This window comes from Microplitis mediator, chromosome 1 (genome assembly GCF_029852145.1).
Source record: "Microplitis mediator isolate UGA2020A chromosome 1, iyMicMedi2.1, whole genome shotgun sequence".
NCBI lineage: Eukaryota > Metazoa > Arthropoda > Insecta > Hymenoptera > Braconidae > Microplitis > Microplitis mediator.
In genome coordinates, this window is record NC_079969.1 from 12,163,988 (window position 1) to 12,190,888 (window position 26,901).

The following is a 26,901-nucleotide window of genomic DNA, read 5'->3' on the forward strand; positions in this document are numbered from 1 at the left end:
ATAATTTTTTTTTTAATCTTTAAATATGTTTTCTATTAAATGAAAATCCATAAAAAGCTAAAGACTGGCCTAAAAGAAAATATCTCAGTTAAAGAAATTATTAAAATGAAATTTATTTTATTGCCGATGCGATTAGTCGAGAAAGTATAGAAAAACATATCAAACAATTGAAGTGAAAAACTCAAATACAACATCCTTTGTTCTATTTCTCAAGCCATTGAAGTCTACATTATAGAGAGACTTTATGATTTTAATAATTTTTCGACTAATTGTTAGCAATACTTGATATGAAAAACTAAGCTGAGTATATATGTTCATAACGATTGTAAGGCAACTCTGTTTATGAACACCTGTTCGGATAAATGGGGAGACCATTCCCCCTTACCTGTCCACTTCCTGAGTGTCTGCACGGTTCTGTTTGTAATAAAGTCTCGAAAGCAGACCATTTTATGGCCCTACGGTCAGTCTTATTACCGGACATTCACGGGATGCGTTATTATAACGCTATTCTTTAAAAAAACTAATTGAAATTTATGATACTTCCATTATAATATTTAATAAAGTGAAAAAATTATTCTACTACAAATATTTTTTAATATTTGATAATTTATCTAAACAATAATTCATTATTAGATCTTATATTAATATAGTCGCCTATAATTGCGTTAATAATTTAAATTGGTGTTGGTGTTTAAGTTACGTGAAAAAATTATTTTCCGTTGTGAGTGAATAATATAAAATTAACCAAATATTCAAATAATGATTTATTATTTTTAAATGCAAAAATATTTTATAGATGGTGCAGGAAATGAATTATTGGATTAGAAAATATATTCAACTAGTTTGTAAAATAAAATGCTGAAATTATTGTTTATATTATTATTCTTATTGTATATTAGTTACGGGCAACGTAAGTGAATATTTTTATTTATTTGTTTCGATACACTAAGAGAAAAAAATTTATATTTTCAAGAAAAAATGTTTCATTTGAGTATTTTAGTGCCAAGTAATTATTTTCTTCAATCAAGTTAAATAATTACTTTATTCAAGTATTTTATTTACTCGCTGCTAAGAAAAAAACTTGATATTGTTAAAAAAATATTATTAGACATGCCTTTTTTAAATCCAATGTTATTTGGATTACTTTAGTACCTTAACAAACATTTTTTTTATAAATAAATAATTTTACCCGACGTAAGATTCGAACGTAGACCGGTCACGCGAGACTTTTGACGCCCAGCCACGGTGGCTTATTGGAAGTAATGTTTAAACGTTTAAATATCTAAAGTTTATACAAGTAGCTCTCGAAAAAATTTAAGGATTTTATATTTTTTTCAAGACCAATGAGAAATTTCATTTTGATATAAAAACAAATTTTTTTTCTCAATGCAAAAATCTTTTTCAAATTTTTAAAGATATCTTTCTTCAAACTCTTTTTTTTTTAACCAAATAATTGCTTTATTGAAGTTTTTAATTGCAATGAGTTTAAAAATTTATCAACTAAATTGTCGAAATATTTGCTTGCCTTATAAATTTATTACTAGAATAAAGCAATAGTTTATTTAAAATGAAATCTATCAATTTAATTTTATAAAAAAAAATTATGATCCGGAAGTTAGCAGACAGTTAAAGAATTTTCGGATTTTCTTTTTCAACAAATAAATTACAAAAAATAAAAATATGCACATGTAGGAAATTAACAAAACTATAAGTGCAATTTTTTCAAAAATTTTTTTTTTATAATTGATCGTTTCGAAAAAAAATTATCAGACGTCGGCTGACTTCAGTGTCATAAAAAATTAGATATTCTGAGTATTTATGGAAACAAGAAAAATAATTACTTGGAGATAAATTTATTTTTCTGTCAGTGTATTATTTAAAATAATTTTTTTATTAAAGTAATTAGAGATACAAGATGTTTTTTGGAAAATGGAGCATCAGCTTCTCATCTTTTTGTGAGCGAAGACAAAAGTGTTGGGGATACAATAGGTGTCCTTGGAGTACTCGGAGATCCAGGTATTGATGGAGATATTGAACTTAGACTACAAGAGCGTGATAGTCCGGTAACCATACTACCCCATTCGCGTAATTTAACCCTCATTAAAACTCTTGACAAAGAAGGAATCGATGGCCCAGCTAGTGTTTACATCACCGTTATTTGTGAAAGACGCCATACTTTAGATCCTGTAAGTCTTTAATTACTACTTTTTTTTTTTAATAATTTTATTTTATTTTATGCTTTTAAATCTTTTATCAAATAAATAACTCCAGTCTCAAGACTGGACAATACATGGACTTTCTACTACTTTCTAAAACTTAAATAATCTTCTGTTCTAATACATTTTCGCAAAAGATTAGTAGTAATAAAATAAATTAATTTCATCGAATATTTCTACGGATGAAATCAATTATTAATAAGTATACAATTTTATTTAGGTCTTTTCCATTCCGGTAAATATACGAGTTACTGATGCTAATGATAATGCTCCACAATTTGTCAATGCTCCGTACATTCTAAACATTTCAGAAGTAAGTAAAATAAAATAAAAATATTTGAGTAAGTTTTGAAATATTTTATTACTTCTTTTGTATAATTAGGATTGATTGATAACATAATTAATGATAATAAATAAATTAATAATAAGTTATAGAGAAGTATATTAAAATTTAAACGAGGAAAATTTCTTTGAAAACGTTAAAAGATAATTTATACCGTAGCTTTGCAACTTTCATTGTTGAGCCATTAATGCATGAAATGCAGCAAAGCGTAACTTAAACGACCAACAGGTACAGAGTTTGTGATGATAGTGCGCATCCGCTGTGTTAGTGTGGCAGTGACCAGAGAATGGTCCTAGCTGCTATACACCGAATACGCGTAGCACCCGCACTCGTCTCGCCGTCTTACTTTATTTTAAAGGAGGAGAAGTTTTAGCTATAAGCATTCACCCGCGCTCACCGTTATAATAAACGTTTTATGATGTTAGATAGATTAGTTACTGTATTAAACTATATACTTGGATTATAAATAATATAAAAAATTAAGGAAACAAAGAAATTTTATAAATTTTTTAGTGATTTTTGGAACGCTGTATTTTTGTGAAAAATGGTCGTATCGAAAAAATAAACAAAGCAGTTTGAAGCTTGAAATCTCTAGTTTAAAGATCTTTTAGCAAAAAAATGGTTTGAGCAATGGTTATTGCGTAATCATAAGAAATAGGTCGAGACAAAAATTTTATAAATTTTTTGGTTTTGTTTTTTGAGTCTACGGGGCCGAATAAATTTTTTTCAAGAAAACCAATTTATGGCTCGTTTAGAAAATTTATTCAGCTAAAATGTTTTTTTTTGTTTTTTTTTCTACGACAATTTGCTGCTGAGATATCAGCCTTCAAATGAAAAAGGATCCTTTTGTCTTTGATTATCAATATTTCAGTAGCTAATGGTCGCACAGTAATTTTGATGGCATCTTTAGAAACTTAAATAAATTCCCCATAAGTCTGATTTTTGATTTAAAAAAAAAAAATTTTTTTCATCTTTTATATCGACTTGAAAAACGTATAAGAAATTAAAAAAAAAATTTTAATAAATTTAAAAAAGATAAAAGTCAAATTTTAGTTATTTTTTTTTTATTTTTCGGAAATATTAATTTTTTTTCTCATTACCTTACGTTTACTGAGGAACTAACGCAAAAATGAAAAAAAAACTGAAACAAATTAATTTTTTTCGGGTCTTTCAAATACACTCGTTTTTACACGTTTTCGAAACACTCGAATTTTTTTAACTTCCCGCTGAGAAAATCGACGATTTTCAAAAAATTCAGGAAGTTATTGGTTTCACCCCGATTTACAAAAACCGGGTTTTTTCATATGTCGACATTTGAAAGTGCTAGGATGCTATTCTGACATTTTTAGAGCGATGTCTGTATGTATGTATGTATGTGTGTGTGTGTGTATGTGTGTGTGTGTGTGTGTGTGTGTGTGTGTGTGTGTGTGTGTGTGTGTGTGTGTGTGTGTGTGTGTGTGTCACCATGGATCAAACAGCCATTTCTCCTGTCTATCCCTAAGACCTGGCCCTTGTATACCCAAGGTTGTTGGATTAGGGATACATCTGTCTGCAACGCCGCCAGGTCTCTACTAAGTAATGCAGAGGCCGCTTTACAGTGTTGCAAGTTTATTTGCGAAAAACTAGTCTGTCCTGCAGTTATAGAATCTGCAGCACTGGTTGTCTTATCGCTTTTATTATGGGAAGGGAAATAGGAAATAGGAGGGGGAGGGGTGGAGGCTGCTAGGTTGAAGAAGGAAGGGGACAGTTTAGTGCCCATCGTCTTCCTTCTTGTTGGTCTCGGCTATCACCTCTTTCGGTGTGCCAGACAACTGGAGGGTTAAACGTCTGTTTACTTTGTCCGAATAATTAAAAAATAATTATTTTGTGTAATAGTGATAGCTAAATTTGACGGTTTCTTTTTTTAGTTATTAATTTCCTCCCGTCAAGAAAAAGTATATATATACTGTCCAAATTATGAAATGCTCGGAAATAATATTTACACACTTCCCCATTTCCACAAAGATATCATTCGAGAAGTAGGGATTAAAGAACAACGTATTGGCTAATACAATAGAAGACAATCTATACGTTATAATAAAAATAAATCTTCTTGGAAAAAAGTGCTAAGTAGAGTACCTCAGGGTAGTGTGCTTGGCCCTTTGCTTTTTTCTTTATATATTTCAGATCTTGCACGTATTTTAAAATGTAAATACTTATTTCATGCGGATGATTTGGTTATATACCTCTCATGCTATCAATCTCAAATTAACAACTATGTTGCAATATTAAATAGTGAAATATCTAAAATTATTGATCGGTGTAAACTAAACTGTTTAAGATTGAATGCATCAAAAACAAAAGCGATTATTATTGGCAGTAAATTTAAAGTTAACAGCGAAGATTGTAAACATGCACAAAATATTATTGTAGGTGACTGTACAATTCCATACGTTAATTCTGTTAAATACCTAGGTGTACAATGTTAGACGTATTTATTTGAGCCAAATAAGATTTATTAATAGTTAATAAACGATTTATTAAATGAGATTTATTTGAGCCATATAAGCCATTTCTTAATAGTTAATAAATGGCTTATTTGAATAGAAATAAATGACACATGAAGTTAAGGTTATAACCTTGAATGGAATGAGTGTGATTGTTAGTAAAAATTCATTACAATTTTTCATTTTTTTTAAATCTTTTGATAATAATTTTTATCTTCAATTAACATTAATTGTGTGTATTATTTTCTTTAAAAAAATAAAATTAAACAGTCCTATAAATTATTTGTCATAACCTTACTTAATTAACGTCATGTGTCATTTCTTTCTATTCAAATAAGCCATTTATTAACTATTAAGAAATGGCTTATTTGGCCCAAATAAATCTCATTTAATAAATCATTAATTAACTATTAATAAATATTTATTTGGCTCAAATAAATACTTCTAACAGTGTAATAATAGATACCCTGATTAAAAAAAGCGATTTAAAACGATTTGCAATATTAAATGCCCATAAGAAGAGGGATTTAAAAGTATTCAAGGTATTCAAAAGCATTAAAAAGTATTTAAAATTTTTTATTTCGAATCGTTTTAAATCGCTTTTTTTAATCAGGGTAATACTGTCATGGGAAAATCAAGTAATAAGCTTATGTAATCGATCAATGAAGACTTTAGCACAGCTAAAAATTAATAGTGAAGCTTTTAATGAACAATTACGTATTAAATTAATTACCACCCTGGTCATTCCGATTTTTGATTACTGTTGCGCTCTATTTACAAATATTACAAGTAGATTACAGACTAAATTACAAAGAAAAATGAACGCATGTGTTCGATTTATATATAAAATGTCTAGATTTGAGCACGTAACAGCATATTATAGAAGACTAGGTTGGCTTAAACTTACTACAAGGAGAGATTTTTTTATTACATGTTTATTTTATAAAGAAATTCGTATGGACTATCGACAATTATTCGGTTGCAAATTAGAATTACTGCCAATTACACTACGTAGAGGTGACATTAGGCAAGATTATTTAAGATTACCTAGAACTAATTCAACAATGTATGAGAAATCTTTTTTAGTGCATGGCATACATATCTGGAATTCTTTGCCAGCTGATGTAAAAACATTAAACAATTTTGAAGAATTTAGATCTGCGTGTTATAACTATTTCTTTGAAAAGGATGTTTAACAGAATTAATAATTAATATCTATCTATCTATCTAATATGCGCTTGCGTGGTGAAAACAAAGAGCGTGCGCATATTGTTCGATCAATTCCGGTAGCCATTTTGGCTTTAGTTAGCCACATTGCCGTTTCTTCTAGTATATAATTGAAGACTAGACATTTTATAATTGTAACTACGAATGATCTTTATTTATAAAAAATACAATGTGGAAAACGTATATCTATAATAGTAAAATATAACGCGACTTTAAAAACAAAAAAAAAATGGCCATACTCTCTTAAAATGAACCAGTGAAATTTCACTGATTCTCCAGTGAAATCCACTGATTCTTCAGTGAAATCCACTGGTTCAACCAGTGAAATTTACTGATTCAACCAGTGGACTAAGATGATCGCTTGGCTTATCATAAACGTTTGTTTAAAAACAAAGTGAATTAAAAGAGTCTTAATAACAATTATATTTAATTAAAAATTATTTAGTAATAAAATAAATAATATTAATTAGAATTTACAAAAATTTAATTTTTTTTCCATTTTCAATGGGCTTTTTATATTGTTTAATTTTAAAATTATGTCATTCATTTTTGAGGTTAGCTCCAAGCTATTGAAATTACTCCAAAGTTATTTATTTTTAAACTCTGTAAAAATTGTGTCATATAATTATTATTGTTATATAAAAGTTAGTTAAAATATTACATGAAGATAATCAATAAATATTACTTATTTATTGACATAATAAAATACTTAAATATACTCATGTACAGAATGCTGCTGTACCCGCGCGCTTACATATTTTTAGTTCACTGGTTGAAACCAGTGAGCGCGATGTTCACTGATTCAACCAGTGAAATTTACTGGTTCAACCAGTGAACTTCACTGGTTGAATCAGTGGAATTTCACTGGTTCATTTTAAGAGAGTAGACTTATTTATATTTGTCTTTGTCAGCTTGTACGAAATATTGGTCCCCAGGCCATTTGTTAGTAGGGTCTGAATTTAATTATTTTGTTTATTCTTCAATATAATGTTGTTAATTTTTTTTAACTTATTGGACCTCTATAGTAACAGAAATTATCGATAGCAAGATACCTTTCCGCGCAATTCGGGTTAGCGCTGCAACTTTTAAGGTTCATGTCCGTAGAAAAATGGCTGAATTTAGTTATAAGCGCACTAAAGAATCAACATTAAATATATTAAATAAATTTTATGTTTGCAAACTCACTGAACCTAGTAGTTAATAAGTGAACTCAAATTAAAAAACATTACAATCGATAGTATTACATGCATTTGCTTTTAGTTTTACGGATTGTCAGATCTTCTTGCTTTTGACTATGGCCTTCGAGCTAAATAATTACTTCTTATAGTATCTATTTATACAACACTAATACTTCATTTTATAACTCGTAAAAAATTCAAAATATTGTAATGGCTTAAATTAGAAATGATAACATCACAATTACAGGGATAAAAGAAAAGGCAAAGAAGATAGTTTATTAAGATACAAACATGCGCTGTTTAATTGTCAATAACCGACTGACTCTACTCGCGTCTCTATTCCATAAGAAGAGGGTAATTGTTTTCTAGATATTGAAGTGTATTTAAAATCAATTTTACTTTCGTTACAATATTTTTTCAAAGCTTATATATCTACACTAAGAGAACAATTTATTTGTGCCAAATAAGACTTGTTTCAGGCAAATAAATCCCATATCTACACTAATATTACTCAAAATCAACAATGTAAATTACAACGAAAGCTTAAAGCTTGCGTTCGTTTCATTTTTAAAGTTAGTAGATTTGAGCACATTACACCATATTATCGCAGACTAGGTTGGATAACTTTCAAAGCTAGGCGAAATTTCTTTTTATCTTGCTTATTATATAAAGCAATTTATATGAATCAGGGTCAGTTATTCAATAATGAATTAGTCTTTCTGCAGCCTATGCTGCGTAGAGGAGATGTAAGGCAGGACTATTTACGCCTGCCTACCTGTCATCTTGCTTTTTATGATAAATCATTTATTGTATCTGCAATTCGTGTCTGGAATACACTACCTCCGAGCCTTACATCTCTCCCTACATTCATGGAATTTCGTAGTGCTGCATACAATTATTTTCTAAAACTAGAACGCTCCAATTAAGATTACTTGGCGAAGGAACTTATTTTTATTTTTATTTTTATTTTTATTATTATTAGTATTATATTTTTTATGTTATACTTTTATTTTCGATGTAAAAACTAATGTAAATATTTTGTTTTGAACGGCCACAGGAGATTTAGATCTCATAGTCGAATAAAATTTATTATCTATCTATCTATCTATCTATTTGAATGGACCCAATTAGTATTTCTTTGAGACAAAGATATGGTTCATTTGAATGAAATAATGATTTGTTTATAGTTAACACATCTTTATTTGAAATTTTTTTCAACCAAGATTTGTTAACTATAAACAAATATATATTTTAATGAAATGAATGATTTTGTTCACTCACATAAATCTATTTATTGGGCTCAAATAAATTGTTCTCTCAATGTACTGAAGTCACAACCTAAAAATATTTTGAAGCTAATTCACTTCAGTTCACTTCACAGCAAATGAATCAATTTCAACCCTGATTTAGAACCCCGGTCGAATCCAATGGAATAGGATTCAATCAGGGTACAGTAAATTTATGCTGTACCGTGTAATTAAGTAATTAAAAAAATATGTTGCATTTTATAACTTTATAAAAATAGTTTTTTATTCCGATACTATCCCTGATTGGAAATGCCCATTAAATCCGACCGAAAAATTCTAATAGGATTCAATCGGAAAAACGATCGATAAAAAATTATTATTTTTCCGATTAAGTCTAATAAAGTTCGATTTAAATTTTTCAATCGGATTCGATCGGAGTCTTTAATCAGGGATTAGAACATTTGCTATTAAAAATTTAGCTTAAAATAAACTCAAAACTTACTCAGATATTCATTCTAGTTGCAATAATTAAATTTTTTATGTACTCTAATAAGGTCACTGTGGTGGGTACTCGAGTTTTACAAGGAGTAAGAGCTGTGGACATAGATCAACCTGGGCCTTATTCAATTGTTCAATACAGCATTCTTCCAGGCCCACATTCCGTAATTACACCATTTCTTACTTTTTAATTTTATATCCGAATTCGTATTTTTAAATATTTTAACATACAAAATTATTTTTAGGATTATTTTTTTTTCATAAATGCTCTTGAAGGAACGCTGGTACTAAAAAAACCACTGGATTTTGAAACTCTAAATAACTTTTCTGTTATTATTCGTGCTCAGGTATTTTATTTAAATTATATTTATTTAATGCATAATCTAAAGTGATGATTTGAAGGATCATTCAGCTTTTGCCAGCAGAAAAATCTTTTTTTTTATTAATTTTTATTCTGCCATAAGTAAGGTAAAAGACCTAGTACCCGATCACTCCATGTATTTGTATATTTATATTTGGTAAAATTTAGTAAATATAGATACACAAATACATGAGTGACCGGGTGGCGGATCGGGGAAAAGGTCAGGCACTTAAGATTACGATTAAATAATTGATCAGAATTAACCGAATTATTCGTATATTGAATGCAACAAAATAAATTGATCGGTATCCCATAGAAAATAATCGGGTTACAAACAAAATATACTTTGTCGGTGTCAGCTTGACTTGATATAAACGACATTGCTCACAAAAATTGTAGTTAATCGAAAGACAAATCCAGTTCGTACTAAAAAAACAAATCAGTCGGTTCACGAAATAAAATAATCTTATTTTATTTTTCCTACACACATACAACGTGCGTATTAACGGAATACTTGACTAGTGACGTCAGAGTATTCTTACACGGCTAGACTGCAAGACTGCCGTGCAAATGAGAAACAGATAATCCGTTATTATTACAGAAGGCGGTTTATTGTTCACTCGAAATTAATTTAATGTCGATTAAGTTAATTGATCGTTGATCAAAACTCGGGATTGTTCTAAACAATCGTAAATCAAGATTGTTCTTTACGTAAGTCGGAATTGTTCTATTTGGTCGGGAGTCGAATTGTTAAAAATACGAAAACGCAGCCGTTCTAACGGCGTCTCTAACGGATTTATCGTTTCAATCCATGCATTGGATCGATTGCTCAGTCGAAGTCGAAATGGTGATCATAGATGTCACCAAAATTGGTTCACCGAGTAACTATTTATTATGTTCAAATAATTTAAAATCATGGGTCGATGTTGAATTTTTCATCATGTTACAATATATTGTGACAATTTACTATACTCACCAACTAATTAAGATAGGAAAGCATCTTGTTTTAATAGATTTTTTTTACTTGGTTAGAAACAGAATAAATTTGATTTAGAATAAATATTCTTGAGTCAAGATTATTTAACTTGAATACAAATTTAATTATTCTTGATACAATATTTTGTATAATATAAGTCGAAGAAGATGATCTCGAATTAATAAAACACAATTACTCAGCTCAAGAACGAAAAAAATGAATAAGGCAAAAATTATCTTGAGCCAAGTCAACCTTTTTTCTATGCACTAAAATCATTAAAGAGGTTACCAATGTCGTTATAACTTTCGATATTTTTAATTAAATTAGAAAAAAATGGATTTAATGCATTAAAATATAAATTAAGAAATTTCCAAGAGGCTGAAGTTGTTAGATTGTTTTATCAACCCAAAAATAATTATTAAAATATTGCTGGCAGAAAAAGGGATTCTTTCTTATAAAAAATCTTTTCAAATTTTTAGGATCAAGGTAATCCGCCACAGTCATCTCTTACAACGCTGTCAGTAAACGTAATTGATGCTGATGATCAAAATCCTGTATTTAGTCATGATCAGTATAGAGTTATTATACCCGATGGATTTCAAAATGTAAAACTTAATATAGAGTTAATTTTATTTTCAAATAACAAGTTTTAATTGTAAAAGAATTACAATAATTAAATTTAATTTTTTTAGAAAAAAATAATTTTGCCTGTAGAACCTGTACCAATAAAAGCTGTAGACCAGGATATTGGTATAAATGCACCTATTAAATATACAGCTCAAAATGGTATTTTGCCATTTTTACATTTAAATTCTCAAACTGCTGAAATTACTTTAATACGTAACTTATTGGATCATGAATTACTTACACCATCTACAATAGTTATCAAGGTATATATATATATATATATATATATATATATATATATATATATATATATATATATATATATATATATATATATATATATATATATATGTGTGTATACATATATCAAAATGTAGTAAATATAAATTACATTAAGTGTATTCACTATGTTTTAGGCGACACAAATAGATAATCCAGACCGATTTAGTTTAGCAACTGTTATAATATCCAGAGAAAGTAGTATTAATGCGATTCCTACAGTAGGTATGTACACGAAGAAATTATTCTTGTTTGAAATGTTATTGCCCTTATGGGTAATTCAATCCAATCCAAAACTTCCCATAGAATCCACTAAAATGGGTCAAAAACCGCATAGAAACCTATAGACTTGTATTGGTTTCTATGCGGTTTTTGACCCATTTGAGTGAATTCTATGGGAACTTTTGAATAGGGAAAACAATCTTACAGAAATTTCGCCCAAGCTTGGTTACCAGCGCCTTAGTGGTCCACGTCTTTATATAACTATGGATATTGCTACCCAAACTGGTACAAAGTTTTAAATTGCAAGTCTTGTACAAGACTCAGAAAAATTTTTGTGCTATGTTGTACTTGAAGAATTGTGCAAGAATATTGAAAATATCTTGCTCGAGATGCATCGGTACAGTAATGAGCTAATCTTGCACCGAAAATTACTTACATGTACTATCGCATATTTTGTGGCAGATCTGCTCAAAAAGTCTCATATTATGCTATCCATCTTACTTCTATCTCTGCCACTTTACCCTTTCCATTGGTAAATGACACAGGATCCTAAAGTAAAGTGATAGAGACAGAAGTGAAATAGATAGTGTAATATGACACTTCTTGAGCAAATCTGGCGCAAGATATGCGTTAGTGTCTGCAAATGATTTTCGGTGCAAGATTCGCTCAAGATACCCTCAAGTAACTTTGCTAACAAATCTTGAGCAAAACATCTTCAATTTTCTTTTGTACAATATCATAGGCAAGTCCTACAATAATCTTGTATTAGAATCTTGTATTAATATCTTGTGAAAGATTGATAGCTATATATAGAGATGCAGACACCTAAGGGTCTTCCGTAAGATACTTTCATAAAAATAGGACAAGACTACTACAAGATTGTCTTGTGTACGTCTTCTTGAGCAAAGCCACGTAGTATCTAAAGGTTCTTGTGATCACTGCACGGAGAGAAGAATATCGTCAGAGTGAGCATAGTCAATTCAGTTATACAGAATTTCCTCATAGTGGATCGTCAAAATGACGATCCGTATCCTTATTGCAGGCATCCCTAGTGGATCCGAATTATGGTAAATTACCGCATTTTATAGTAACTTACGGTAATATACCGCAAATTACGGTAGCTTACTGTAAAATACGGTATATTACCGTAAATCACCGTAATTTGCAGTAAAATGACGCATTTTACGGTAATTCTTCTGAATACCGTAAATTACGGTATAAAAACCGCAATTCTACAGCAAATTCGCGGCAAAATACCACACTTTTGCCGCAAATTTTACGGTGAATTGCCGCAATTTTACGGTGAATTGCCGCAATTTTACGGTGAATTGCTGCAACTTTGCCGTAATTTGTCGCTGATTACGGCCATTTACGGCAAATTACCGTAATTTGCGGTAGTATACCATAAGTTTCTCTCCGTCTATAGACTATTAAATTAACATGTGAGTATTCTTAAATAAGGTATACGAATAATTATTCTGACGATACGTCATTCGATGATACATCGGATAGTCGTTCTGACAACATTTTTCTTTTCGTGTGCCTTGACCATCAACTTGGGATGGAAATTGTTACATGGGGTTGTCATAGTAAAACTGGACCATCTTGGCTATCTGCAGAAATTAAATTAGCCACATGAAAAAATTACTTTTGTCACAGTAAAATTGACAAGGATTACATCACAAATTACTGTGAACATTGTAAATTTTACTATATGGTCACAGTAATTTTCTCTTGTGTTTTTTCAATTTTCGTCAGTTGGCCAACATAGTCCGACTTTACCATGACACGATAGCATTTCAAACAAGAATAATTTCTCCATGTAGACAAAATTTTATTTAAATTTTTCAATTTTAAATCGCTGAACTATCATGTATTCATATATTCTTTATAATTATGCAGTACAAGCACTATCTCAGTGTTCGCTTTTTTTATTCAGCAAATAGGTGTTTGTTTACCTATTTAATTGTTACTACGACTTTTGCATGTTTTATATGATTATTTGATTGCAGCAATCACTTGCCGCACAAAAATCATTGCAGGCAAACACCCATTCGACGAATAAAGAAAGTGAGCACTGAGATAGTACTTATACCGCGATAGTACTCTAATAATGACAATTAGTATGTAGAATTCGTGGTGTTGTCGATTACTCACTCGAACGGATGAGGAATGGACAACATAGCGAATTTATTGCACAATATATCACGGAAAAAAATGATTGACAATAATTGTAGTTCAACTTCTAATTATTTATGTTATGTTCAATAATTAATGTCGTTTTAATCAGTAAAATTATAATTTTAATGTTTAAACTGCTATAATTAACAGTTAATCGTTGAAATATACTGCTTGACTATTTAAAATTACTACTTGAACCTTAAAAAACTACAAAACACTTGTCAAAAAAATGCATCTGTTATTAATTTCTTACGTTCTACTCCATAATATTTACTACCCTAGCAGATCCGAATTACGGTAATTTGCCGTAAACCACCGTAATCAGCGACAATTACGGTGAAATACCGTATTTACGGAAAATTTGCGGTAAAGTTGCGGCAATTCACCGTAAAAATTGCGGTAAAAGTGCGGTATTCTACAGCAAATTTGCCTTAAAATACGTCATTTTACCGCAAATTATGACAACCTACAGTAATTTACGGTATATTACCATAATTTGCGGTAAGTTACCGTAATCCGCGGTAGATTATCGCAAGTTACTATAATTTACGGCAAATTTGCGGTAAATTACTGCAATTTGCGGTAATTTACCGTAATTCGGATCCACCAGGGTAAGATTCGGTCTAGGCGCGCTGTTGATGAGAATCTAAGTATTATTTACTAATATTTTTTTCCGTGATACTATAATACATAATACTGTAATAAATATGATACAACTGTGATTGTGAATTGTTTTTTCTGTTGAAATCAGACGTAAAACGGCCAGTAAAATTTATTCTTCAAGATTTTACGATAAACGTTCCAGAAAATACACCGCGTGGTAGTGTAATTCTTTCTACTGGTCTTAACAAAATCGGTTCAGTAAGTAAGCGATTATTTAACAACTAACTGAGAGAATAAAAAGTACGATTCAAGTAATTATTATTTTTTTCCATAAATACTTAAAATAAGTAGTTTTTAAAACTATTGCTTTACTTTAGTAATAAATTTCTAGAAGCATCAATTCCTTAAGGCAAGCAAATATTTCGACGATTTTGTTGGTACGTTCTCAAATTTATTACCATCAAAAACTGCAATAAAGTAATTATTTGCTTAAATAAAAAAATGGAATTGAACAAAAATATACCCTCGCGACTCTAAGTCCAAAAAAGGCATGTCTAATGATATTTTGTTAACAAAATCAAATTTTTTGTTAGTATTAAGTAAATAAATAAAATATTTGAATAAAGTAATTATTTTAACTTATTGATTGAAGATAATATCCCAAGTAACACATGCTTGAGCAAGATTCTGGTGCCAGTGCCTTGAGCAAAACCCCTGGCCACTAGTGTCTTTTTCTACGTATGGGTTTTGCGCAAAATCATGTTCCAAGAAATCGTCATCAAGACTTGTGCATGACTTGCTTAAGGCATTGTACACAAGAATATTAAAGATATCTTAGATACGATGCAGTTGAAAAGTTTCTGGCGCATTTCTTGCACCAGTGACTTACGGCAGGTACTTACGCATGGCTTGCTCAAGATCTGCTCAAGGCTCGAAGTCAATTTTGAACCTTGGGCAGATCTTGAGCAAGCCATCCGCAACTATTTTCAACTATAGCCTTCCTCCAGGATTGAGTTATAGTCTGGCATGAATTTCTTATATAAAGCTTGCACTACTTGCTATTGAAATCTAGCCACAAGTATCAGAAGCAAGACATATGGGTAGGAAATGACACTAATGTCTTTCGAACTTGAGACCAGGCTTACTCAAGCCTTGAATAATATTGTTTGGGTAATGGCTTGGCACTATTTAAATAACTAAAGTACTAAAATCAATCATTTTTTTATGACAATACTCATTTTTTTCTCTCAGTATATCTTAATGTCTGCCTATAATTTCGGTGTTAGAAAATAATTTATGGTTTATTTATTAATTGCAGAATTTAAAATATTGGCTTGAAAATACAGCAGATGAAAATGAGAAATTTTCTGTTTCGTCTGTCGGAGAAATTATTCTCAAGGAACCATTGGATTATGAAAAAAAAATTATACATAATTTTTTAATTCATGTTACAGATGGTATTAATGTGTGTATTTATATATATATATATGTATACTTAATGATAAATGATAATCGACTTACGCACAAAAAAAAGGTTTATTGGCGCAAGAAAAATTATTCATTAGGAAATGAAAATTTTTATTTTCATAGAACTAGAAAAAATTTCTTGAAGCAAGAAATTATTTCTCGCCCCAAAATATACGTAGTGCAAGTAATAATTTTCTTGGGGCGAGTCAAAATTTTTTGCGCCAAGAAATCCTTTTTTTTTCTGTGTAAAATTGAATAATTAAAAATTATAATGAATATTTTAATGAAAATTATAGAATGATACAGCACGTGTGCACGTGGCAGTAGAAGATATTAATGAGTGGGAACCAAGATTTCGTCATCCAAGATATGAATTTCATGCTCATACTATACGAGAAGGATCTATTGTCGGCGAGTTTCATTAGATATAATCATTATTTAAACATTAAATCACAAAACTATAATTTTTTTAATATATAATACAGGAAAAGTTGAAGCAGCCGATGGTGATAGAGGCGATAGAGTTACATTATCATTAAGAGGACCTGACGCTCGGTATTTAAACATCAAAAACATACTAAAATCTGGAATTTTTTCCAACATGGGCTGTTGTCTATGAAAAAGATTTGTGTGAACCGGAAACATAAGTACCTGTATTTTAGAAAATGTTTCAGTACATGATGACTCATTTTCGGGAAACTAAATTTTCGTTTTGTGAAGGCAGTACACTGTCGGTTTTAGAATTACTGCTCAGAGTTAAATAAAATTTGACATATTAGTCGACAATAGTAAGAAGAAGCTTAATCAAATTTCTTAAGAGCAATTCTTGATTGAAAACTCCGATCAAATCCGATTAAAAATGTCTAATCGGACTTATTTGGATGATTTCAAATGAATCCGATTGAAAGTTAATCGGCAATCTCCAATTAAATCCGATTAATACCGATTGCAAATAAATCGGAAACTTCCGATTAAATTTGATACAGCTCTTAGCCTGATTAAAAACTCTGAATAAATCCGATTGAAATTTAATAGGATTCCTACACGAAAAAAAAGAAATGTTGCTGCAACAGGAACATTCCTGTAGCATAAGTTTGTGGCTGCAACAGGATATTCCTGTTGCAGTTGGAGGTCTATTCCTGTTGGATCCACAGGTCCATTCCTGTTGCAGTCACAGTGTAAAATATTAACTTAAAAACTACATTAAATATTTATTTGCTGGATCGGGATGGTGAAAGAAATAATAATTCACTAATTTGGTGTATTGTCCATATTTAATAAAAATAAATCACAGATAATAGCAAGAGTACAAGAGTCGATCACGAGTTTATATAGGAGCACTTCTTAAACATTATTCGAGTGCATTTGAGTTGAATTTAGTTAATATAAATTGCATGGCACCGTACACATGAACATTATATTATATACATAGAGCGTAGTTGAAGATCGAGTTTGTTGAGTTTAATGAATACGAGTTTATAAATTTACACGGCACCATACACGTGAATTAATTTACACAAAAGAGCGCAATAAGGAATAAATTATTAACAATTAATGATTTACAACTATCATCAATAGTTCGAGTATAAATTTTAGTCACAATTAATCTTAATTCGCGACACAGAGTATGAGTAAAAAGAGAAAAAATATAAGAAGCGTAACGAGCCGAGTCTGAACCTATAATAATTACTTTGCAGTCACAAATAAAATTTGATATTGATTTTTGAGATTAAGTATGACTGGATGACTGAATGATGACATCAGTCACACCAGTTGACATCGAGTACGAGTAAATATTAAGCGATGAGTAATAAAGTAAATTGTAAATTGAATAGTTATTTGTGGCTGCAAAGTCACATGATGGCGAGTATGTGAATAGATATAGCCCGCACGTTAGTTTAACACGCGGTCACCACAGCAATGAGCACAGAGTTTATATATGAAAAAACAGATATAATTGAAGAATATAGATGATAACAAATACATGGTGAATCAGCGAGTTACAATAAGAATGATGAGGGCGCGTCGATAGCAGCACCTCTGGTATGGTAGAGCGTCGAGTTATCAAATGTTCTGGCGCGAACATTTGATATTTACGCAACACACAGGAATAATCTCAGATTCGTAATAAGTATAATAATGTGTATTAGTGGAATTGAGAATCAACGAAGGTGATATATATTTTTTTCTACACGCACACGCACGTACACAGGCGTACGCACACACACACACACACACACACACGCACGCACACACACGCGCAACACATGCTCAGACACACACACGTACTCACACACATACACAACAGGAAAATCCTGTTGCAGCAACAGTTATTTTTTTTCCGTGTATCAGATTCAATCAGTACATCGGTAGCGTTTGAGATACGCTTGGGCGTTCCGATTAGCTGATTAAATTTCAATCAGATATAACTTATCAGATTAATTAAATTAATTTGAATCCGATGAAAAAATCTCAATCTGATTTAATCGAAAAATTAATAGATAAATCGAAAAATTCACTAGTGGGGCACGTTGAGCAATTTGAAGAGCTCGCGCATTTCTGGGAATAACTTGTAAATTTACACTCGGATCGTTTTTGTGTCGCTAGACCTTTTGAAGAAGACTAAATTACGAACCTAACAGCACATGAATTGATTAAATCCGATGCATCGTCTTAAATTTATGGAAGGTCAAACCAAAAAATTATCAACTAGCCCCTCCCTACCCTATATGAATAAAAATTATTATTTTTCGATTGATCTAATTACAAAATTACAATTGGATTTAATTAGATTCAACTGGAAAATAATTAGCTGCTGTTCCCCGTGATCACAAATCAAAAGAAGTACATAAAGACTTGTTGTTGAGTAAAATTACAATAATTTTTCAGACAAGTTATAAAACATTCAAATATTCACACACATACTATTATAACAAATTATTCTGATTGCATTAGATGCAAATAGCATTAGTTTCTAGATTCATCTAACGGCTCGGCTGAAGTAAGTTCAAGTGAACGTAAATTTAAAAAATTGCTACCCGTAATTATAAAAGATCTCTGATAGGATGTTGTTCGAGTAAACGGAACTAAACGAGTGTCTGTCAAATTTGATTAATTTCTGAGCGTTAATTTTGAAACCGACAGTAGTACCTTAAATAAGAAACATTTTCATGTTTTAAATGTATCTGTTTAGTACTTAGTTCGCTGGTTATGAGTGCTTCAACAAAAGTTATTCTTAAATGAAAATTTTCCTGTGCCCTAACACTTGCGTATCGTCGAGTATATTGGTACATGAAAGATTTTTGAAATGGATCTAATAGGCAGTCGAAGCTATAAACGAAATAAAAAAAGAGGCGACTGGAAGAAAATCGAGATTTTACTGTAATTTTAATAAATGACTTTTACTATTGTCTAAGTGATAATTTAAATCTAATTGTTTTTTTAGTAATTTTCAAATAAGAGACAACGGTGAGCTCATTTTAACATCTTCAGGACCATTCAATAGTACATTAGCCCGTTTAGTAGCTGTGGCTACTGATTCCGGAAAACCACCACGGTATCACTATTTTGATTACTATGTTAATTATATAATTTCAACAAAATTTTATAAGCTTAATTTATATTAACTCATAGGACTAGTATGATTCCATTAATTGTACATTTACCAAGTACACGGTCCAATCCGATCGCAGCACGTGCAGCCCCAGCTTGGCTTAGTGGGAGCATTTTTCTTGTAGCTGGGTTTGGAGTTGTACTTGGTCTACTTGGGATCGTTATATTAATTCTAATTTTATATATTTACAAGCAGTGAGTAAAAATATATATTTTTCGTTATATCTATATTTACATATGATAGTATATTACATACCAAGGGAGATAAGTATGACATTCCTCTGATTGAGAAAAGCGATTTGGAAGAATTAAAAAAAAATTTTTTAATCTTTTTTAATTCTTCCATAAACGTTAAATCCTAATTTTCAAGCAATAAATCCTTTTGAAAAGTACCAAATTACCCGTTCTTCAATAATTTATGGAGATTTGAAGTTATTACCTATATAGCAGTTTTTTTCCAGGCTTACACAAGCCTGCTTTCAAGTTCGATAGTTGCTAGTGTCATCATTTACCTATGGGTCTTGATCCAGATATTCGGGGCAGTTTTGAATCGCAAGTCTTATGCTAGCTTTACACAAGAATTTTGGTGAAGTTATTATTCAATTCTAGGGGAAAATCGGCGCCAGGAGCATGTTGAATCTACCTTGCTCATGGCTTGCTCAAGATCTGCTCAAGTTAAATCTGGTGGGGGAAGGAATCGTATTGGGAGTATCGCGCGTCTTGCGCAGATCTTGAGTAAGTCATGCGCAAGTATCTGCTGCAAGTTTCTTGGGCAAGAAATCCGTCAGAAAATTTTGGCTGCACCATGTTAGAAATATCTTCAATATTCTTGCCCACGATATCATGAGCAAATCATGCACAATTTTTAAGTCAGTTCCTTTCCTGCTTAGAAAATCTCCTAGAATCCAATAAATTCTCATACATTTCTATAGAGATTTTATAAGAATGAATGAGTTCTATGAGAAGTGATATAGTTTAATATAGGGCCTTATATATAGCTATAAGAATCTATCGGATTTTTTAAGCAGGGTTGCTACACAAGTACGTGTTACTTGGGTCAATTTTCTAAATACTTCACAATAAGTTTTAATCACTAAATAATAGTCGAATTTTCTAATCGTTGATAGACTTGGGACGATTCGAAAATATAAATTTTTTTTAAATACTCTTAAATACTTTTGAATCACTTAACAGGGGTTCGTACTTCTCTCTCTATTACACTCAAGTCCACGAACGGTACTATCTTTATTGCACTTGTGCAGTAAATGGTAACTTTGGGTGAGTTTTTCACTTAAACAAACGAATATTGTCAAACAATTTAAGCGCACTTCGCTAGATTAGACAGTAGTGTATCAATGTGCGGTCTGTATTTTGTATTTAGAGATTTTGTTTCCGAAAGAAACTCAGCCGAAAATATCTGATAACCCTTGTTAATAATGATTGCATTATATTTTATACAAAGACTTAAAAGAATTAAAAAAAAAATACTGCAGTTTTCGAATATTTTCGAATTTGAGCGATTTATAGTGGGTCAAAGTTCGCAATTTTTTTAAATACTTTTAATTACTTTTCAATTACTAAAAAATACCTGAACTCCATTTTTTAGGGAGATTTAAAATTGTTAAAGTTGTGAAATACTTTCAAACTTTTTTCAATCACTAGATAATATTGAAATTTCGATTCACGGAGTGATTTATAAAGATTCAAAAGTAATAAATTTTGTTGAATACTTCCAAATACTTTTAAATAACTGACATATCTGAATCTCATTTGATAGTAAGATTTGGAACGATTTAAAATCATTAATGTTTTCAAATACTTACAAATTTTTTTTTACCGCTAAATAATAGTAAAATTTAGATTCTTGAAGAGATTTGGAACGATTCAGAAGTTCTTATTTTTTTGAAAACCCAAGTAGTTTTCAATCACTAAAAAATTTTTTTAATCGCTTCAAATACTTTTTAAATTTTATTAAGAATTCAGAAAGATTAGCAAACATTTAATTTTTTCGAAAGCTTTTCTAATCACTTTTCTTAATCAGGGTCTAACCCGCGAGTGCAATCGCCCGTGGCAAAGACGCGGATTGGGACGTCCTGCTTTTCTCCGTGGTGTGTATACGATTTTTCACCAGATTTTCACCTAAAAGTTTGGATTTTTGTATCTGTTTGCGGGAAGAATGGCGTATGCCCTAAATTTTATCATTTGTTTTCTCATAAAATAAAAGAACGTCTTTCTTCTCTCTAAGCAGGACAGGAATTTTGGTGCAGGTCTGGTGAAAAATAACTAAAATATTTCAAATTGTAGAAAACGACCAAAAAATGAAGGATTGGTAAACTCAATTGGAACAGGATATAGAGGTAAATCACCAGTACCTTCCGCATTGAATCCAAGCCCTCAAATTTTGGGTGCAAATGTTATTAACGATATATCAGAAGATACAAAAAAAAACTCACGATCTAGAAATAAAAATATAAACAATCCAGTGTTTGGAAAAGATAATCAAAGTTTATACAATGCTGCGGGTAAAAGTCACTTTTTAAGCTTATACGTACAGCTTTATTTGCTCTATATAATTATCTATTTAATGCATGTACAGTAGACTGATTCAAAAAAATCGACTAATTTTTTTTTCTTCATTATATCGAAAATATTGTTGGAAATGACGAAAAAAAAGTACTGTGAAAGTTTGAGCTCTTAATATTGATATTAACAACTGCCTCATCGCAATTTTCTATTTCCCATTTAAATAACATGGGAAAATTTATTCTTTAAGCTTTGGAATTTTGTAGCTCTCGGTGGGACCAATACTTTCGAATGTTCAAGACATATTCTTATGGGGAATTTGACGCTCTATAAAAAAGGTCTCTTATAATTTTTCGATATTTTTATTTCTTCAAAAGTTATTCAAAGTTAAAGTTAGATTGACGATAAATTTCTCCATTTTTTTAATTTTTTGACGCAACCATCATCTTTATCAGAAAATTTTATAGGACATTTTTTATAGAGCATTTTATTTCCTACAACTTATCTCAGAGAAAATTTTTGATATTTCTCACAAGTCGTAAGTTATTCGCAATTAACTGAAAATTTAATATAATTAATTTTAAGCAACAAAATTTAGATTATTTAAGAAAATTTCCAGTTAATTGCAAATAACTTACGACTTGTGAGAAATATCAAAAATTTTCTCTAAGATAAGTTGTAGGAAATAAAATGCTCTATAAAAAATGTCCTATAAAATTTTCCGATAAAGATGATGGTTGCGTCAAAAAATTAAAAAAATGTAGAAATTTATCGTCAATCTAACTTTAACTTTGAATAACTTTTGAAGAAATAAAAATATCGAAAAATTATAAGAGACCTTTTTTATAGAGCGTCAAATTCTCCATAAGAATATGTCTTGAACATTCAAAAGTATTGGTCCCACCGAGAGCTACAAAATTCCAAAGCTTAAAGAATAAATTTTCCCATGTTATTTAAATGGGAAATAGAAAATTGCGATGAGGCAGTTGTTAATATCAATATTAAGAGCTCAAACTTTCACAGTACTTTTTTTTCGTCATTTCCAACAATATTTTCGATATAATGAAGAAAAAAAAAATTAGTCGATTTTTTTGAATCAGTCTAATGTACAGTTATCCTGTTTTATCATAGCTGTAAAGCGAACCGTAAGTGGCGCCCTGGTAGCCAGAGTTTCCGATCAGAAAGTTGGTGTACCTGAGTTGCGACCAACTTGACGACAAGTTGTCGACAACTTTCAGCTTGTGTAACTGTTGCCGACAACTTGGCTACTAGTTGCTCAGCAACTGGGCGACAATCTACTGCCGCCACCTGTCACCAAGTTTCTGAGCAACTTGTAGCCAAGTTGTCGGCAACAGTTACACGAGCTGAAAGTTGTCGACAAGTTGCTCGGAAAGTTGCCGTCAATTTATGGAAATGCTGACTTTTGCGGCCAACTTGGTGACAGGTTGCGGCAGTAGATTGTCGGCAAGTGGTGGGCAACTTGGCTATCAGGGCGGTTTATCGACAGATGTACTGTAACTAACGAGAAAGTAATGCAGATTTCTACATTTTCCACCAGCGTGACATATTGAGCTCAAAATGACCCTCTCTTGGAGTCATTATTGAAAACTTTTCTCAAATGCACTCTTGTATTACAAAGTGTTGACGCCAAAGAGTTTTATAATAACATATACCAGCATATTTATAAAATTTTTATTAGTTGTTCATATTTTATAATTTTCACGAAATATTTTTAAATTGACACCGTATCGCTAAACGGCGACTGTGACTTCATTTTACAGGTTTGATAAATCAGGATAACTAAACAGAAGATGAATAACGTACATTGCAAAATACGTGGTCTTTAGTACTCGTCTTTGGTGTGGACTAAGAAGTAGCCTACGACTCATGCTAAAGCCATTGCGCTTGATGAATAATGACTCACTTAGTCCACTTGTTACGCAATGTACTATTATATAAATTATTTGTATTATAGGAGCATTATCGACACGACATATCCCGGGATATAATCGACATAAAGTTGCTCCATTACCGATTCCACCTTCATTATCAGCAACTTCGAATATACCAAACATCGGCGGTTTGGTACAAAATATGAATGATTTAAGTACAAGAGCTAATATTGATACTGTATCACAAGATTCTTCAAATTATTCAGTTGATCCGCCCGACTCATTAATTCCTGTCTGGCCAGCAGAGGATTCTTCGAGACATGTAAAAAAACTGTCTTGGAATGATGACAGAGTAACTATTTATTTTCAATTAAATATTAATATATGTATGGGCAGATCCATTACTTTTCGACAAAAGTGTGCGCGTGTGGATCATCGATTTGGACGCCGATTTTTTTCTCGAAAGTAGGTTGGAAAAGAAAGTGATTCTGAAAATTTGAGCTCAATGCTCCTAAATCCAAACATTGGAGAATTTTTTGAAATTTGAGCAAAGTCTATTTATTGTTTACACGGAAAAAAAATTCTAGTTAAATTTACAATGTTAAGATCGTAATTTATCCTGTTGATTATTGTAGTAGTGGACTAGACTTTTAACATCGTAATTTTTACGATGTAGCATTGGAAATTTCATTTAAGAAATAAGACTTCAGACAAATAATACGAAGTCTTAAGGTCTTTAATATAAATTACGATGTGAACATCGTAAAATTTGAAGAGAAATCTTAAATAAAAGAATAAAATAATAATTGTTCGGCAGTCGGATTCGAACCCGAGTCCTTTCGAGTGCTAAGTGTCCGACGCCTTGGACCACTTTTTTTTTTTTTTTTTTAATGAAGTTTATTTGCATTATCATGAAAAAAATACATCTGTATACTTATAGCAAGGCTGCAAGCAAAACTTAAACATTATGCCTGTTACATAGTAGTATTATATAGATGTGTTTTAATGTTGGTCTCCTAGTTTGGAGCTACTTACATTCATAAAGTCTTTGAAAAAAAAAAAATGATTCTGTTAATAATTTCTGATTGAATATGTGGTAAAATCTGTTGTATCTGATAAGAATAACATCTGTCGTTTTTTATATTAGCGGTGAAAAATAATCATAAAAAAAACACCGTTATTAATTCTCGTAGATAAAAAAAAACGCCGTTATTAATTCTCGTAGACGCCTTGGACCACTCGGCCACCAAAGGGCCTACTCTTTAGATTGTTTTTAAAATCCATATAAACGATTTGAATAAACAGTCATAACTCACGAGAGCGCCTCTTGCGGAGGACGCAGTGACTATTTAAAAATTACGATGTAACATCTTACTTTTTATAGCTTTCATCGTATTATAACAGAGGCCGCACTGCAATATTTATTTTATTAAAAAGTAAATAGAAATATTAAATATACGAATAAATATAGTTTTTAAAGTGTAATTTTTATTTATTTTTTTTTTTACGATGTTAAATTGTAATTCTTGAAGTAATTTCTAATCCTAAATGTCTTTGTTAAAATTACGATGTTAAATAGTAAAAAATATAACCCACATAGTAAATTTTGAAATAAGACATTTAAAAATTGACACTAATAAAAGTATAGTCCACGATTACGATGTTAACATCGTAAATTTTGTAGAATTTTTTTTCCGTGTATTTTTAAAAATTTGTATCTCAGCTTCTATATAATTTACAGAGACTTTCTCGGCGGCATTTTTCTCTATGTACACTCTACTTTCAAGAAAAAAATATATATTGGCTCTAAACTAATATCCGGCTTAATTGGGAGCTTCCAACTAAACCATTGAATTAGCAAAATTTTCCTTTTTTTTTTTTAAATCCTCTCAAATCTATAGTTTTCAGAGTAGAATAATAAATAACAGCTGAAATTTTTTGTGTAGGAGTATTCTGTTGATCCCTACCGTATTTTTCCTTAATTGCTTCGATTTCATTTATATACGGCCATCCAAAGCCGATCAATTTTTCAAGAATCGCTATTTTCAGATAGCTATTACTTTTTTCTCGGAACTTCTATTGACTTCAAATTTTCAGGAAATTTGCTTTGTAATATCCCTAAAAAGCCCTGAAAATGTCAACTTTGGTATCAAACTTAGATCCGAGTTATAAATTTTCAAACATGGTTTCAAACCTACTTTTGAGATAAAAATCGGCGTCCAAATCAATGATCCACGCGCGCACATTTTTGTCGAAAAGTAATGGATCTGCCTATATATAATATTCTAAAAATGATTTTTTTACAGATTGTAGATAATGTTACAGACGATAAAATAGAGCAGCAAAATGAAAATAATTATCAAGGACCTGATAAATTAAATCTGACTGTTTATTTTTGAAATAATTTTGTTATAATCAAAAATAAATTTTTTTTTTTGACCAAGCGATTCAAGAATAAAATTACCTACTTACTTCTGCCTTCTATATTATTAAGCCTCTGTCAATAATTTTATTTAAAATTAAATCCTCTAAATTATTTGTACATAATATGCTACTCAAGGTTCTTCCCCGCAAATTATATCAAGGCTCAAGCGCTTATTCATATAAGATAAACCGTACGAACCGTGCCAGGTCTTAGCCCACCAGAGATCCCCGTCAAAAGTTAAAAAAAAGTCTATTGATTTCGCTAATATAATTTAAAATTAATTTCTAGTACATTATATGGTACTAATGATTGTCTCCCGCATGTGATTTCAAGGCTTATTCATATAAATGAACCGTATGAACTGTTCGAAGTCTTAGCTGGCTAGAGGTGTCAGTTAAGTGGGTAAAATGAAGTATTTTATTTTAAGTTTCTGATATAATTCGAAACTAATTATTAGTATACATAATATGCTGCTAAAGATTGTCCCCCGCAAATAATTTTAAGGCTTTAAAAATATTAGCTTTATCAACTTGAGTAC

At 30.7% G+C, this 26,901-nt stretch overlaps 1 protein-coding gene across 3 annotated transcripts; it reads left to right on the forward strand.

Annotated features, from left to right (window-relative positions):
* Window positions 1-414: 414 nt before the first annotated feature.
* On the forward strand, window positions 415-26,409 carry LOC130665802 (protocadherin Fat 4). 3 transcript variants are annotated; one of them, XM_057466405.1, is made up of 18 exons: window positions 415-721; window positions 797-910; window positions 1,900-2,186; window positions 2,437-2,529; window positions 9,252-9,359; window positions 9,441-9,542; window positions 11,012-11,137; window positions 11,225-11,422; window positions 11,576-11,663; window positions 14,593-14,702; window positions 15,763-15,909; window positions 16,208-16,322; window positions 16,397-16,466; window positions 19,357-19,467; window positions 19,545-19,718; window positions 21,828-21,880; window positions 24,022-24,290; window positions 26,245-26,409. In XM_057466405.1, exons 2-18 carry the CDS (start codon window positions 856-858, stop codon window positions 26,335-26,337), a joined length of 2,199 nt encoding a protein of 732 aa, XP_057322388.1. In that variant the 5' UTR covers window positions 415-721; window positions 797-855; the 3' UTR covers window positions 26,338-26,409. The 3 variants fall into 3 exon arrangements, with proteins under 3 accessions (XP_057322388.1, XP_057322380.1, XP_057322396.1); XM_057466397.1 differs by having other exon boundaries at window positions 419-721; window positions 21,828-22,045; XM_057466413.1 differs by lacking the exons at window positions 415-721; window positions 797-910; window positions 1,900-2,186; window positions 2,437-2,529 and adding an exon at window positions 7,716-7,804 and having other exon boundaries at window positions 21,828-22,045.
* The last annotated feature ends 492 nt before the right edge of the window (window positions 26,410-26,901 follow it).